Source organism: Artibeus jamaicensis, unplaced genomic scaffold (assembly GCF_021234435.1).
Source record: "Artibeus jamaicensis isolate MK-2021 breed Jamaican fruit bat unplaced genomic scaffold, CSHL_Jam_final contig_797, whole genome shotgun sequence".
NCBI lineage: Eukaryota > Metazoa > Chordata > Mammalia > Chiroptera > Phyllostomidae > Artibeus > Artibeus jamaicensis.
The window spans coordinates 7,772,037-7,788,549 of record NW_026521977.1 but is presented as its reverse complement, the minus strand read 5'-3'; the positions used below and the strand labels follow the sequence as shown (position 1 = coordinate 7,788,549).

At 44.5% G+C, this 16,513-nt stretch overlaps 1 protein-coding gene, 1 long non-coding RNA gene and 1 other non-coding gene across 11 annotated transcripts in view; 1 reads left to right on the top strand and 2 right to left on the bottom strand.

The window, feature by feature from the left end:
* Positions 1-1,924: 1,924 nt before the first annotated feature.
* Positions 1,925-14,742, bottom strand: LOC128628532 (uncharacterized). The gene is made up of 3 exons (XR_008392940.1): positions 14,602-14,742; positions 13,407-14,342; positions 1,925-2,217 (listed from the first exon to the last, which is right to left on the bottom strand). It is a non-coding gene; the product is annotated as an uncharacterized LOC128628532 (long non-coding RNA).
* On the bottom strand, positions 7,208-7,310 carry LOC128628556 (U6 spliceosomal RNA). The gene has a single exon (XR_008392976.1). It is a non-coding gene; the product is annotated as a U6 spliceosomal RNA (small nuclear RNA).
* PLEKHA7 (pleckstrin homology domain containing A7) overlaps positions 13,131-16,513 on the top strand; it is a 208,471-nt gene continuing 205,088 nt past the window's right edge. For 5 of the 9 annotated variants that reach the window (XM_037150595.2, XM_037150584.2, XM_037150585.2 and 2 more), the window contains exons 1-3: positions 13,132-13,458; positions 13,571-13,647; positions 13,735-13,792. In XM_037150595.2, the coding sequence (XP_037006490.2) occupies positions 13,238-13,458; positions 13,571-13,647; positions 13,735-13,792 (356 nt within the window). In that variant the 5' untranslated portion in view covers positions 13,132-13,237. Of the gene's footprint in view, positions 13,459-13,570; positions 13,648-13,734; positions 13,793-16,513 lie in introns of all 9 variants that reach the window. The other 4 variants (XM_053673020.1, XM_037150583.2, XM_037150586.2 and 1 more) reach the window with 2 other exon arrangements.

The following is a 16,513-nucleotide window of genomic DNA, read 5'->3' as shown; positions in this document are numbered from 1 at the left end:
CTTGGCTTTCAGAAACGGCCTTCCCACTTAGGGGCTGTGTGATTTGCAGGATTTAGATGACCAAGAATCCAGTATGTGGCGGTTAAATCATTCAGGATCCCTAGCGATTAGTGAACATCCCTCAGGTAACCACCTGTTCATGTGTCTACAGACACCTGTTTGCATGTGGGTACCATACTGCACACAAACCATCTCTCGTTACATCCCAGTTGTGGACACTGTTCCAGACGTGTGCCAATTTGCCTTGTAGTTACTGGGACAAATTCCCAGAAATGGGATCTGGCATGTTATATATTTTATGTATTTTGTAAAACTGCCTTTCAAAATTACTGATAAGTACTCAGAAAAGTACATGAAAATGTCATTTCTTCACACCCTTTCAAATTACTTTTTTAAATTGACTTTTAACTTTTTAAATATTTTTTAAATTTATTTTTAGAGAGGGGAAGGGAAGGAGAAAGAGTGGGAGAGAAACATCACTGTGTGGTTGTCTCTCACGTACTCCCTACTGGGGACCTGGCCTGCAACCCAGGCACGTGCCCGGACTGGGAATCTAACTGGTGACCTTTTGCTTCACAGGCCTGTGCTCAATCCACTGAGCTACACCAGCCAGGGCGAAATTGACTTATAGATAGGAAGGGAGAGACACTGATTTGTTCCACTTCTTTGTGCACGCATTGGTTGGCGGGTGTGTGCGCCCTGAACGGGATGGAACCCTCACAGTTGGTGTCACGAGCCTGACAAGGGCCAGGCTCCACCGAGCAACTGAGCTCTGGACAGGGCCTGTTTTCCTTCTTAGCTGTGTAGGTCTTTATTCAGAGAGGCAGCGATGCTCTTTATTCTGTTCAACTTTCATTATTGTTGAGTATCTTAATGTTTACTTTTTGCAAATTGTCTACTCATGCCCTGTTTTTATTTTGGAACAATGTTAACTCTGAAACTTTCCTCATGTGCTCTAATTATTTTTCCCAATTTCCATCTTGTTTATTGCTGTTTTTGCTGTAGAAGTTTTAAGAGTTTTATTGATTTATTGATACTGTCTCCAATGATTTTCCTTATTGATCTTTTTCCCCAGTGGTCAATCAAATTTTTTTTCATGCTTCTCCCTTCTGTTTAGTATGGGCTTCATCTGTATTCCAGACTTAGACATTTATTCTCCCTTTTTTTTTAATTAAAAGGTTTTATTTATTTTTAGAGAGGGGAAGAGAGGGACAGAAACATCAATGTGTGGTCACTTCTCAGCACCCCACACACACTATGATTGGGATTCAAACCAGTGACCCTTTGGTTCCTATGCTGGCATTCAATCCACTGAGCCACAGCAGCCAGGGCTTTATTCTCCCCCGTTTTTGTTTTTTTTTTTAAATCCATCCTTGGGAAGGGAGGGAGAGAGGGAGACAGGGAGAGAAACATCAATGTATGTCTGCCTCTCATGCATCCCCTTCTGGGAACTGGCCTGCAACCCAGGTGTGTTCCCTGACTGGGAATCGAACCGCGATCCTTTGGTTCACAGGCCTGTACTCAATCCACTGAGCTACACCAGCCAGGGCTAAACAAATGTTTCTTAATGTGCTTTTTCTTTGTACATTGATTTTGACACAGTTGGAATCAGCATATGGATCTTATTTGTCCAAATCTGCGTATATGTGAGCACCTTCGACTTGAAGGTTTCCTCCAGGAAGTGTTCTTTTCATTTAAAAACCAAGTGACAGGTGTTAATCCTACCAAGTTGCGGTTGTGCGTACATGTGGTTTGAACAGTCGGATTTTACAGGTCTTAACTGAGAACAGCCCTTTCCCTTTTGCAGCCTGAAGTCGGAACTGATTCAACTCAGCTGTTCTCTGACATTTAGTACACTTTATTTCTAAATAATGTACTTTTTTAAAGGAACAAGTGAAATTTGCATAACACAAAATTCACCATTTCCAAGGAATTAAGTGGCATTTAGTATACTGATAATATTGTAAAACCACCACCTCAATTACAAAATATTTTCATCACCTCAAAATAAAACCCCATAGTCATAAAGCATTTACTCCTCATTCTTCCCTCCCTCCACCTCTGGCAAACCACCCGTCTACTTCTATTGCTGTGGGTTCACTTACTCTGGGTATTTCTTACAAATGGAATCAATCAGCATGTGACCTTTTATGTCTGGCTTTCACTTAGCATCATGTCTTCGGGGTTCATGACGTAGCGTGTATCAGCACTTCATTTCTGTAACAATAATATTCCACTGTAAGTATGTACCATGATTTGTTCATTGCTGGTTGTTTGGGCTGTTTCTGCCTTTTGCTTATTGTGAACAGTGCTGCTATGCACACTCACGTACATGTACGTAACGTCCTTGTTCTAGGGTTTCTTGGTGTTTAGTCCATACCTCTTCCCCTGGAATCCTCGTAATAACATGTTTTATACTTCTGAATATTCTATATATTGTTGATGTAATTCTATACTTAACATTCCTGCAAATATATATGTACATAAATTATGTTAGAAATGACCTTGCTGTTCCATCTACTTGATGTTCTCTCTGTGTTCCATTCTGTAATTCATCCCCAAACTCTGAACCGTAGTTTGCATTTCAGTATCTTCAGTCAAGTTTACTTCTTTGTGTTTTTCCCTGGGCTGTCCCTCTCCCAGGGCGCTCACCCCTCTGGCTCCGGTTCAGACGAGTCACTCCTGAGACCCACAGTTCTGGGGTCTCCTGGCGGGGCTTCTTCCTGCCTTCCGTGTTGGAGTCCCTATTTCGACATCTCGTGTGTTCTTCCTCTTTCCTGGTTTACTCTTTCCTTTTGGCAGAACATATAGTAGCTTCTGAAGAAAGGGCTCAATGTTTGGGCCTCCTTTCTTTGTACCAACTCCTAGGTAATTTCATCTAGTCCGTGGCTTTAAACGCTGTTTTTGAAGTGACTGCTAGAATTTGTACCTCCAGCCCAGACTGTCCTTGTACGCCAGCCTTAGATGTGTGTCCATCTAATCAACATCGCCACTTGGATCTCTACTAAATACCTGGACTTTATTTCAAATTGAGCTCCTGAGTTTTACAGCCCAAGGCTGCTCTCTCTCAGGCCATCTTTATTTCAGTGAATGGAAATTTGATTTATCCTCGTGCCAAAACCCCGAATCATCTATGCTGTTTTTTTCTTACATCACATACCTACCTGATCACCAGATTCTCTTGGCTCTACCTTAACAGCATCCTGATTCATCCACGTAGCACCTCTACCACAGCCACCCTAGTCTGAGTCCCCTTCTCTTACCCTCCCTCCTGTAAAAGCCTCTTTTTCCCCCATGACCCTCACCAGGTCCTTTCCACATCCAGTGTCTAGGGTGATTTTTCGAAATGTAAACCACATGCTATTCAGGTGCTCAAAAATCTCTGGTGGTTCCCATCTCATTCAAAATAAAATCTATAATCCGTATCTTGCCCTACAAGGGAGTGTCAGAATCCAGCAGGAAGCAGATGAATATCACACTCAAATTGAGAAATCTGGAGTCTTTAAAGAAACTCAAAAAGTATGAGTGGTCCCTACCATTAGCTTCCCCAGCGACAGAGCAGGGTGAAGAGTGGCTCTGGAGGCACAAACGGAAAGCGCCCACACTAAGGGCCCTGTGACCTGGCCTCCAGCTACCTCTGCCTCTTATCTCCTCCCACCCTTGCCAGTCACAGGAGCCTGGCTTCACACACTTCCAAAGCCACTGCCCTTGTTAATTCCTCTGCCTGGGAGGCTCTTCCCCCAGCTATCCAGTGGCTTGCTCCTGCGTTCAGGTCTCTGTTCAACTGTAACCTCACCAGAGCAGCCCTTTAGAAAGCACTCCATCTCCCCAGTCCTGCTGTTCTCCTGAGTACTGACTACTACCTAAATTATTATATTAGTATTTCCAGATTACAAGGAACCCCCATTAGAGCAGGGACTTTGTTCACTGCTATAGCCCTAATAGTTATTTATTTACTTACTAGATTTTATTTATTCACTTTTAGAGAGAGTGACAGAAACATCAATGTGTGGTTGCCTCTCACACACCCCTTACTGGGGACCTGGTCTGCAACCCAGGCATGTGCCCTGACTGGGAATCAAAATGGCAACCTTTAGCCCTGGCTGGTGTAGCTCAGTGGATTGAGCGCAGGCCTGTGACCCAAAGGGTTGCCAGTTTGATTCCCAGTCAGAACACATGCCTGGGTTGCAGGCTAGGTCCCCAGTAAGGGGTGTGTGAGAGGCAAACACACATTGATGTTTCTTTCCCTTTCTCCCTCACTTACCCTCTCTCTAGAAATAACTAAATAAAATTAAAAAAAGAAAACGGCAACCTTTTTGTTTGCAGGTCAGCAATCAATCCACTGAGCCACACCAGCCAGGGCAAGCCCTAATATTTAGAAGAGTGTCTGACACATAGTAGGTTCTCAATAAAAACTGATTAAGTGGAAGCACATAAAGGATGAAAAAATTTTGAGATTTTGGAAATCTTTTTTCTACTCTTATTGTTGAGCATTTGGGAATAGGTTCTAGGTTGGAAATAATTTTTCCTAAAAATATTATCATTGCTTATTTTATCTAGCTTCGAAAACAAACAAACAAAAAAGAACACACAGGCCTCCCCCAAGCCCCTGCCAAACCCTCCTGCTGTTGAGAAGTCAGATGTCATTCTGGTTTCCACTCCTTTTGTTTTTAACCTTTTTTTCCCCATTACACGATGCTTTTAGGGTTGCCTCTTTATTGCTCAGTGTTTTGAGAGTTGCAGTAATACCTTGGTTTTATCTTTTTCATTTGTTCTGGTACTCAAGCTTTTTCAGTCTCAAAATTGTCTTGTGGTTCTGGGAAATTTTCTTGAATTATTCCTTTAATATTTCTTCCACTGTGTTCTCTTTCTGGAGCTCATCATTTTCACATTAGACTTTCTGGACTGACACTCTAATTTTTTAAAAATCTTTCAATAACTAATGTCCATCTCCTTTCCTGCTTTCTGGTAGTTTTCAATTTTTATCTTCCAATCTTACTAAGTCTCATATTTTATTTCCAGGAGCCAGTGACACACTGGTAAATGTACATACATGTGTGCATATATATGTATATATGTTTTATGTTGTTAAGTGTATGTTGGTGTGTCGGTAGATGTTTAACTCTTTCATGGGGGTGGGAGAAGACAGCTCAGATTTGCCGTGTTCATCTGTTTCTGTGGCACGAAACCTCCCGGGAGCGCAGACTTCAGGCTCCAGTGGCCGTCACAGCGGAGCTGGGAGATGCCCGGGAGCCGGCCGTCCTGTAGCATCTCCCCTGTACGGGGACAGTAAACATGAATGACTTCAAGACTTTGGGTAACAGGAAAATGGTGTAAAGTAATTAGGAAACAGTGAGTTTTGAGTATTTATTACATTTGTTTTAAATATTATTTATTTTTTAGTTTGTATAACTTAATTTTTAATAATGCATGTGCTTAACTGGCTTGCAGAATTCCTGGAAATTTAACAGTCGGCTTCTGTGAGCCAGATCCAACTCCCAGCTGCTCAGAGCTCATTTTCATTCCCTGAATTTTCTTTTTTTTATAGAAATTTGTTTTATATTTTCTCATCTCTGAATACTTAATGATAATCTTACATTTTTTTTTACTTTTACACTGCTTGTTTTCTCTGAGATAACTTTTTGTCTTTTATGTCAGCGTCTTTCCTCCAAAATCCAGTAATCCGTGTCAGGCTGTGAATTGTGATGCCCTATAGTACGTACAGAATTGCATTTGGATGCAGTTACTCTGTTTCACTACTAGGTGGCGCACATTGCTGTCGTTGCTGGTGCCACTAACATTACCACATTCTGTACCTGCAGCTTATAATTTAAAAGTGGTCTCACATTCATATTCTTTGATTTTTGCACCTTCCCAAAAAGCTAACTCTAGATATTTTTGGAAGGAGGTTTGGCATAAATTCATTATTTTTTAAATTACCCCAGTTTAAAGATGGGAAAATTGGCTCAGAAAAGGTAACCTACTTTGAGACTCATACTAAAATGACTAGGTTGTCTAGTGTTCCTACTCAGTGCCTCTTATAAGCTTTTTTGCTGTTTTTCTTAAAAAATAAAAGTGCACCTGGCTGGTGTAACTCAGTGGATTGAACATGGGCCTGCGAACCAGAGGATTGCGGTTTGATTCCCAGTCAGGGCACATGCCTGGGCTGCAGGCGAGTTCCCAGCAGGGGACCCATGAGAGGCAACCGTACACTGATATTTCTCTCCTTCTCTCCTTCCCTTCCCCTCTAAAGATAAATAAATAAAATCTTTAAAAAAATTTTTTTAAATAAATAAAAGTGTAAACAATAACCTGTGTTTTTCTATACAAGTCAACCCTAAAATTAACAAACATTTTAGCTAATTCCTAAAGTATAAAACTGTCCATTAAGAGAAATCAAATTTTAAAATCTCTGGAAATATAAGTGCATCTAGTCACTGTTCTCTTTTCTATTGGTTCTCTGTAATGTCACCTATAAGTAAAAATTAGACTTCTTTTAAAATAAGCGTGAGAGTTGCCTTTGGGCTCTGAGCTGTTCCTGGCGTCTCGGCCTCACCTGCAGTCACACTGCTCTCACACTATTACCTGTTGCTGCGGCTGCAGACACAGGGACACGTACAGCAGAAGCTGCCGAACGGCAGACACCTAGTCAGGACAGTGGCCCCGCCAGGGGGGAGATGAGCAGGGTCGGGCGGGGCTCCATAGAGGGTTTCAGCTGTTTGTAATGTTTGTTTTCCATAAGGTAGGTGGTATGTATATGAAGTTTTTTTTTTAATTTTTAAAAATTTATATTTTAGACAGAGGGGAAGGAAAGGAGAAAGAGAGGGAGAGAAATATCAATGTGTGGTGGCCTCTAGCACGCCCCTGACTGGGGACCTGGCCCGCAACCCAGGAATCGAACCAGCAACCCTTTGCTTCGTAGGCTGGTGCTCTATGCAGTGAGTCATACCGGCCAGGGCTACAAGAAGATTTTTGCTATTTTTCTTTTTGTATGCCCATCATGCTTTAAAAAGTCTCTGTGAGGTGTAGAATGATTAAAAAGTAGTTAATTCACTCCCGTTATTTATCGAGCACTTTTGTAACAGGTATTCTATACAGTGGTGGACAGCAATTTATTCATTGCTAATTCATTCAAAACTCATTCACTGAGTGCCTGTTATGGGCAGGGTGCATTTTATTTTGTTTTAACTAATTAATTTATTTTATTTTTCCTGAGGAAGGCTTCATGAATTTGTCAGTCATCCTTGGGCAGGGGCCATGCCAATTTCTACATCATTCCCATTTTAGTTTATGTGCGCTGAAGCCAGCACTCATTTCCTTTTCTTTTTTTTTTTTAAAGCTTTTACTTATTTATTCTTAGAGAGAGAGGAAAGGAGGGAGAAAGAGAGGGAAAGAAACATCAATGTGTGGTTGTCTCTTGCACAGCCCCAACTGGGGATCAGGCCTTCAACCCAAGCATGTGCCCTGACTGGGAATCGAACCGGCAACTCTTTGGTTGGCAGGCCGGCACTTAATCCACTGAGCCGCACCAGCCAGGGCTAGTTTCCTTTTCACACAGTGTCCTTATTTGGCTTTGGTATCAGGGTAATGCTGGCGTCATAAATGACATTTGGGTGTGCTCCCTTCTGTTAAAGTTTTTGGAAGAATTGAGAAGGATTAACATTAAATCTTTTTTAAATGTTTGGTAGAATTCACCAGGAAAACCATCTGGGTCCTAGGCTTTTCATTGTTGGGAGATTTTTGATTACTGATTCAATCTTACTTATTTTTGGTTTGCTCAGATTTTTTATTTCTTCATGACTGTCCTAGGAGGTTTTATGTTTCTAGGAATTTGTCAGTTTCTTCTAGGTTATCCATTTGTTCTCAGTCGTTTCTTATGATTCTTTGTATTTCTGTGGCATCAGTTGTAATGTCTCCTTTTTCATGCCTCGTTTTGTTTATTTGAGGTGTCTCTCTTTTTCTTAGTCTAGCTAAGGGTTCGTGAATTTTGGTTATCTTAAAAAATCAGCTCTTAATTTCATTGATCTTTGCTATTGCTTTTCTGGTCTCTTTCATTTATTTCTGCTGTGATCTTTGTTATTTCCTTCCTTCTAACTCAGTCTTAATTTGTTTTTTTTACTAGTCCCTTCAGGTGTAAAGTTAGGTTGGTTATTTGAGCTCTTTCTTTGTTCTTAAAAAGTAGGTGTTTATCTCTATAAACTTCCCACTGAAAACTGCTTTTGCTGCATCCCACAGGTTTTGGTATATTGTGTTTTTGTTTTTAAGATATTGTTAAATTTCCCTGTTGATTTTTTCTTTGATCCATTAATTGTTCAGATTGTATGTTATTTAATTTCTACATAATTGTGAATTTTCCAGCTTTCTCCTATTACTGATTTCTAGTTTCAAACTGTTGTGGTTGGAAGTGATACTTAGTACGATGTCAATTTTCTTAAATTTGCTAAGACCTATCATATCATCATTTAAAAAAAATTTCTTAAATTTGTTTTGTGACCTATCATATCATCATTCCTGGAGAATGTTCTGTATGTACTTGAGAAGAATGTGTACTCTGCCACTTCTATAGATATCTGTGAGGTTCATCTGGTTTAATGTGGCATTCGAGTTGATTAGTTCCTTATTTATTTTCTGTCTGGATGATCTATCCATTGTTGAAAGTGTGGTGCTGAGGTCCCCTAATATGACTGCAGTCTATTTCTCCCTCCCAATCTTAGTATTTGCTTTATACAGTTAGATGTTCTGATGTTGGGTGCATGTATATTGATGATTGTTTTATCTTCTAGATGAACTGACCCTTTATCATTACACAGTGACCTTCTTGGTCTCTTATTAGCATTTTGGGATTAAAGTCTGTTTTGTCTCATATAACTGTCCCTGTTCTCTGGTCTCCACTTGCATGGGTGTCATTCTCCATTCCTTCCCTTTGTGTCTGCCTGTGTCCTTACACTGGAAACGCGTTGCATCGAGCCATTCTGTGGCTTTTGACTGGAGAATGTAGCTTCTTAAATTTGAGTAATTATTTTTTATGATGATTCTGTTACAGTTGTCTCAATTTTTCCCTCTTTGCCTTCCTCTGCCCATCCCACCTTCCCTAGAGTAATTACTGATAGGTAAGGGCTCACTGAGGCATGTTACTGTTTTCTGGCTATCTTAAGAGTTCACTTCTTTCTTTCTTCCTCTCTTGCTGCCTTCCTTTGTGAACTGATGACTTGCCACAGTGGTTGCTTTGACTCCCTTCTCTTTATCTTTTGTGAATCTACTGTGGGTTTTTGTTTTGTGGTTACCAAGAGATTTACATATAACACCTTACAGATCTAACAGTGTATTTTATGCTGATAATAATTTACCTTTGATCACATATAAAAACCCTACCCTTTCATCCTCTCCTTTTTCATTTTTGATGTCATAATTGACCTCTTTTTATATTCATTAATTTGTATTCATTAACAAATTATTATAGTTATTTTTAATGCTTGTGTCCTTTACCGTTTATATTAGAGTTAAGTGGTTTACACACAATCATATTACATTATTGGAGTATTCTGGGTTTGTATAAATAATTACTTGTAACAGCATATTGTATATTTTATATGTTTTCATGTTACTAATTAGCATCTTTTTATTTCAGCTTGAAGAACTCCCTTCAACATTAATTGTTAAGGCAGGTCTAGTGGTGATTAACCTCTCCAGCTTTCGTTTTTTGGGGGAAAATTTTTTAGCTTGCTTTCACTTCTAAAGGATAATTTTGCCAGATAGAGCATTCTCGGTTGGCAGTTTTTTTCTTTGAGTATATTCACTCATTTATTTACTTAATTGTTGTTCGATCCAGTTGTTCCAATTTCCTGCCCCCCTTTGCTCTCCCCTGCTCCCCACAGTCAGTCCCTACCCTGTTGTCCATGTCCATGGGTCCTTCATACATGTTCCTTGACTAGACTCTTCCCCGTCAGCACTTTTAATACATCAGCCTATTCTCTCCTAGCTGTAAGTTTTCTGCTGAAAAATCTGATGATGGTTTTACAAGTTCCTATTAAGTTACAAGCTTCTTTGGTCTTCCTGCTTTTAAGATCCCCTTGTTTTTGATTTTTGACAGTTTTATTAGACTGTGTCCTGGAGAGGAACTCTTTTGAGTTTGTTTGTTCCCTTTGCGCTTCATGTACTTGGATATCTAAATCTCTCCCCAGATTTGGGAAGTTCTCAGCTATATTACTTTAAATAAGCTTTCTGCCCCTTCTTTCTCTGGAACTCCAATAATTTACAAATTATTTCTATTGATGGTACTGCACAGATCATGTCGGCTTTCTTTACTCTTTTTCATTCTTTGTTCTCCGATTAGGTAATTTCAAAGTTCTTACCATTTAACTCATTCATTTTTTCTTCTGCTTGATTCATTCGGTTGCTGATGCTCTCTGTTGCATTTTTCCCTCCCATTTCATTCATTCTGTCCTTCAGCTTCAGAATTCATTTGATTCCTTTCTATGATTTTTATCTCTTTCTTTTAAAAGGTATTATTTAATATATATATTTTTAATTTTAAGAGAAGAAAAGGGAGGGAGAAAGAGAGGGAGAGAAACATCAATGTGATTCACCCTCCCTAACAACTGGGGACCTGGCCTGCAACCCAGGCAGGTGCCCTGACTGGGAATTGAACCCATGACCTTCTGGTTCGTAAGCCAGCACTCAGTCCACCGGGCTACACTAGCAGGGCTCTATCCCTTTCTTAAGTTTCTCATTTTGTTCATTTATTGTTTTCCTGATTTCATTCATTTATCTTCCTACATTTCCTTGTAGTTCATTGAGTTTTCTTAAAACAGCTACATTGAGTCATTTATCAGGTAAATTGCAGATCTTCATGCCGTCGGGGTCGCTGACTAGGAAGGGTATTGTGATCCTTCGGTAGTGTCATGTTGTGTTGATTCTTCATGTTTCTCCAAGTTTTGTGTTGCTGTCTTCACATTTGAAAGAGCACTCACCTCCTGGCGTCTTCACTAACTACCCTCCTCAATGTGCCCACACACTTAGGTCCATGGATGGACACCAAACTATTTTTGTTGGGGGGCACAAACAGGGGATACCTTACTCAGCCATGGGGCTCCCTGTATATGAATAGTAGTAGCAAACCATATGCACAGGTCTCCATCTTACGTATCACTTAGTATCTTAGAGACCATTCCATGGCATTTCATAGAAATCTATTGCACATTCTTTTTAACTGCTGCATAGTGTTCTATTGTGAGAATGACATAATTGACGTATAATTTTTAATTGTTTTTTTAATTGAAGTGTAATTTACATCTCACATTGTATTAGTTTCAGGCATATAACATAATAATTCCATGTTTGTATATATTGTGAAATAGCACCACCACAAGTCCAGTTAACATTCATCACCATGCAGACCTGCCCTTTTTTGACAGACATTTAGGTGGTCCCTAGTCTTTGGGAAGTATGGACAACGCTGCAGTGAACACTCTGGTGCACAGGCCTTTGTGCCCCTGAGTGGGCAGTACTGCAGGGTAAATGTCTAGTGGTGGGATCGCTAGGTCAAAAGGTATATGCATTTAAATTCTAGTAGCTTTTTACATAACTACCTTCAAAGAGACAACCATTTTATAGTCCCACCAACAATAAACAAGATGACTTTTTCTACACTGTGCATTTTTTTGCCAATTTTATATCTTAAAAATGGTATCTGAACCTTAATTTTAGTCTACCTTTCTCCTATTATGAAGTGGTTGAGGGTCTTTTCATTTGTTTAAAAGCCACTTGCATTACTTCTTGTGAATTGTGTGTTCATGACATTTGCCCACTTAATGTATTATTTTAGATTAATGTTTAACAATAAAGACACTATTTTCCCATTGTCATTTGCTTAAGAGTCTCCTGAAAGGCAGGAGGCACTCTCAGGTGTTCAGGATCCTCCCCAATCACGCCAATTTCCTTTCCCCAACTCACATGGTCTCCTTCCCCAACGTCACTGTTCCCAAGGAAGGGCGTTTGTATGGCCTGCCGAACATCCCACGCCCTTCTCGCCCCGTGTTTACTCTCCCCTCCTTCTCCTTCCCACTCAGACTTGACTGTCTTTCAGGGTCTTCCGAACTCTACCTGTCTGGGGCACCTTTCTGAATAACTAAGGCCCACGCTGTGGGTAGTGCACTTCAATGTGGGCCTCATCCCATCAGCTGTAGCCTATATCCCTCGGAGGCGGGGCCTGGTATCTCCCAGGGCCCAGCTTGCCCTCTGTCCGTGCTCAGAGTGCAGGGGTGTCAGCGTGGAGTGTTTCATGCACTCATTCAGCGCTTGACTTCGAACTCCAGTCAGACAACGTTTCAGGCCTGTGACATACCAAGGCCCCTCCTCTCATTCAGCTGACATTTCAGTGAGGGCGGGGGTCTAACATACAACAAAGGTAATAAACGCACAAATAAGAACCTCAATTAAGTGTACACAGAAATGGAATAGTGAAGGGAGGAGGGGAAGAGTCCCCTTTGGTCCAAGGCGACAGGGGAGGGATCCCCCAGGAGCTGAGATGAGAGCAGAGACCTGAATATGAGAATCCTCCAGCCATGAAAAGAACCTTCCAGAGCCCCCACTAGAGGTCCCACCTGGAGGATCTGGTTGAGATACAGCCCAGTCCTAAGCATCTCTGTCACTTGACGAGAATTGAAAGCAGAGCCTGTGATCCCTGCAACTTTAGGGCTGTATGTGTGGCGTGTGGGGGAGAGGACCTGCACCCTCCTGCTTCGTATTTCAGCTGCAAACTTGAGTAAAATGTAATCATGCTTGACCTGGCATTAAGAGAGGAGCTAGTATGTGCCAGGGTCCAGTTAGGCACTTTGTTCCATTGTTACTTCATTCAATCTACACAACAGCCCCGTGTAATATTTATTATTAACTTTATTTTACAAAGGAAGCAACCTGTTTAGGTTTACATGGATCAAAAATATGTACAGTTCCCGGAGAGAAAAGTTCTGTTGCAGGGATCGGGCGGGGTTTACTGGGGCATTCGGGGGTGCACCCTTTTTCCGGAGTTTGCCCCCGGAGCCCCGACCGAGGCCCTGGCCCCGCCCGAGTCTCCGGGCTTCAGGGGCCAAGGGGCGCGCGGCGGGCTGGGGGCGGGGAAGTCCCGGGGACAAAGGCCGCGGCCACCGCGCTCAAGGAGGCTGGTGCGGCGGTGAACTCCTGCGGACGCCGGGACGCGGTCGCACGCTCGCACCCGAAGAAGCTCGCACAGCGAGCGATGGAGCGCCGCGGGGAGCCGCCGGAGCCCGCTGAGGTCAAGCCCGCCGCACCACCGCCTGCACCGCCCCCTCCCCCGCCCCCGCTCCCTCCCCCCCGCCCGGCGGCGCCCGCGGCCGCTCCGGGCTCGACGAACATGGCGGCGGCGGGGATCGGGCGGGACACTTTACCTGAGCACTGGTCTTACGGCGTGTGTCGCGATGGCCGCGTCTTCTTCATCAAGTGCGGCGCGGGAACTCGGGGCCGCGGGCGGGGCGAGGGGCCCGGCGGTGCGCGGGGCCGGGCGGGGCCCCCGGGGTGGCGGCGGCGCTAACAGGTGCACCTCTCTCCGCAGTGACCAGCTCCGCTGCACGACCTGGCTGCACCCGCGCACCGGAGAGCCCGTCAACTCCGGCCACATGATCCGCTCAGGTGGGCGCTGGGTGACGGGGTGGGGTGCCCGGGCGGGGCGCCTCTGGGAGGCCAAGTTTGACCTTAACTTTTCTCCGGTTCCCGCAGACCTGCCCCGCGGCTGGGAAGAGGGCTTCACGGAGGAGGGCGCCAGCTACTTCATCGAGTGAGTGGCCGGGGCGCCGCCGCCCTCGCACCTGTGCTGCGGGGTCCCGCCGGGTTCCCGCCGCGCAAATGCGCCCCCTCCTCCCGCAGGGGTCCTGGGCGAGTTGGCGCGCACTGCGCCGGGGCCGCAGACGTGCGCCGTTTTGTTTGCCCGAGTTGTGAGGCAGCCCGCAGGGAGTCCGGGGTGGGGGTCCTCGTCTCCGCTGAGGGACGCGGGCGGGGGTCCGGGGCCCGCCCGCTGCGGGGGCTGGGGCCTTCAAACCGCGTCCTGGACCCGGCCCTAGCGTTCGGGCGCTGTTGAGAGGGGTCAGACACGCCTCCCCTTCGGGGTCTCCGGCTACGCAGAGCTGGGATCGGGATGAGCTGGGGTGGGGGGAGTAGACTAAGAGTTGTGTCCAGGTTTGGGGAACCGGGGGTGGGGAGGGTGAGAACGGGACAAAAGAGACGGAGGAAATTCCGTTCCGGGTGGCCTTTCTCTTCGGCTGTGTTCTCCGAGACGGTAGTGGAGAGTCGAACCGCACCTCACCCCGCCCCTCCACTGCGAGGGCCTGCTGGGGGAGAAATGGGGGTGGGGAGGAGAACAGATTAGCCAATAATATTACTCGAACGCTACGAGTCTCTGTAGCCTGTACTCAACTGGGACGATCACGCTCCTGCCTCCGCTTAGTAAAGCAGTGGCTTTTCTGCAAAAGCCTAGGAGCCTTGCCTCTCAAGCCAAGTTATGTCAGACCTGGGTCTGTAGAAATGAAATCGAGGCGCCGTTCAGACGCTAACTGTAGTATAGTCTTTCCTTTCCCACTCTGGTTATACCTGGGTTGAATGTTTCTCCCTCTGCTTGCTCTCCGGTGAGCTCCATGCGGCCAGAAACGGCTTTTGATCCTCTGTCCCAGTGCCTGGCACAGCGTAGGCACTCGGTAAATGTTTGTTCACTGAATGAATGAGCTAGCTTCAGATCTGTCGTCTGGCTAATATTAAATGGAGTTTTGGGGACAGAGAGTCAGAAGTTCTTTTTTCATCGACTTGAAAACACTGCTAGTGGGCAGTAGAGCAGCATGTTTGAAGCTCAAACCGTCCCATAAAGTCCCAGAGCCTCCCTCCTGGGTTTGGGCTCTTTCAGGATGGTCGGTCGAAGTCCTGATGGATGAGCCCCGGTGGGATAGCTAAGTTGGTCGGAGCCTGGTCCTGACAGGCCAAGATTTCAAGTTGGATCCCTCCTGCTAGCTATCCAGGTGAGGGCACATACAAGAGTCAACCAATGAATGCATAACTAAGTGGAACAACAAATCAGTGTTTCCCTTTGTCTCTCTTTTTCTTTCTCCCCCTCTCCCTTTCTCTCTTTCTCATATCAATTTAAAAGAAAATCCTGATTGATGAGGTTTATAGATGTGAGCACTAGGACTGTGGTTGTGTATGTGTGTGCAGTTGGCATGACCCTCTCTCGCTCCTAACCCTCTCTGCATCCACTGACATTTATTAGATAGTTCCACTGTAGCACACATTGATCTAGTCATTGGGGCTACAGAAATGAATGAGGTGCACAAGGTCCCGGGGCTCACGGAGCTTACAGTCTCCCCCGGGATGGGAGGGAGCAGAGAATAAGTAAGTAAACAATAACATCAGATAGTGAGTGGTAACTACTATGCAGAAAGATAAAATAAAGTGATATTATATAACTGAGTGGCTTGGTCGGATGGGAGATTAGTGGTGGTGTTTCTGAACAGGTAACCTTTAAGGTGAAATATGAATGACAAAGATCTGTCCTTGTGTTGAGGAGGTGGACAAGCTTTCCTTTTGGAAGAGGGAACAGCCAGTGCAAGGGCATTAAGGCAAGAAGGAGCATCCAGTTCAAGGAGCAAAAAGGCCAGTGTGGCTGGAATGTGGTGGACAAGGGAGAAAGTGGCATGAGAAGCCCTTATAGGTAGGGGAGAGCTAAATGGTGTAAGACTTTGTGAGCCAAGGTTAGAAGTTTTTACACTTCATCCTAAGTCCAGTGAGATGTCATCCGAGGACTTGTAGCAGTGAGGGACGGTTTGACTTGCATTTTAAGAAAGATTGCTGTACCTGGTATAGAGTGGATTGGGGGCGGGCAGCTGTAGCGGGCAGGTGGCCCTTGCTGTAATCCAGCAGGAGTTACTGAAAGCCTGACTGAAGGTGTAGCCCTGGAGGTGGAGAGGAGTGGTCAGGTTCAGGCTCCATGGTTTGTATGCAGTCTGTGAGAGAAAGAGAGGGGACAAGGTGACTCCTAGAGGCTTGAGCCCCTGGCCGGGTGGTGCTCATGTCACCGAGATGGGAGGGCTGGGGAGACACAGGTTGGGGTGGGGATGTGTGGGAGAACTTGTCTTGCCCTGTTACACTTGAGATGTGAACTTGTCAGCTAGTCAGATGCATGCATCTGAGGCTGAGGGAGGGAGAAGACAGGAGAGCACTTGGGTATTATAAGTGTTGTTCAAGGCAACAGGATTAGATGAAGTCACCCAGGAGGAGGGTGTAGACAGGAAGAAGATGCTCCACGCCTTGGGACATAGCAGCATTTACAGGTTGGGAAAAGCGTTGGATCCAGCAAAGGAGACTGAGGTCGGAGGAAACCTTGGAGAATGAGGGCTTCCGGAAGCCTAACAGGCAAAACCTGGTACAGTAGGTGAACGACAATGTGGAGTGAAGAAATGGGGTCGGCAATTTGGGGTGACTCTTTCAGGCAGGTTTGTTACAAAGCAGGTTGAGA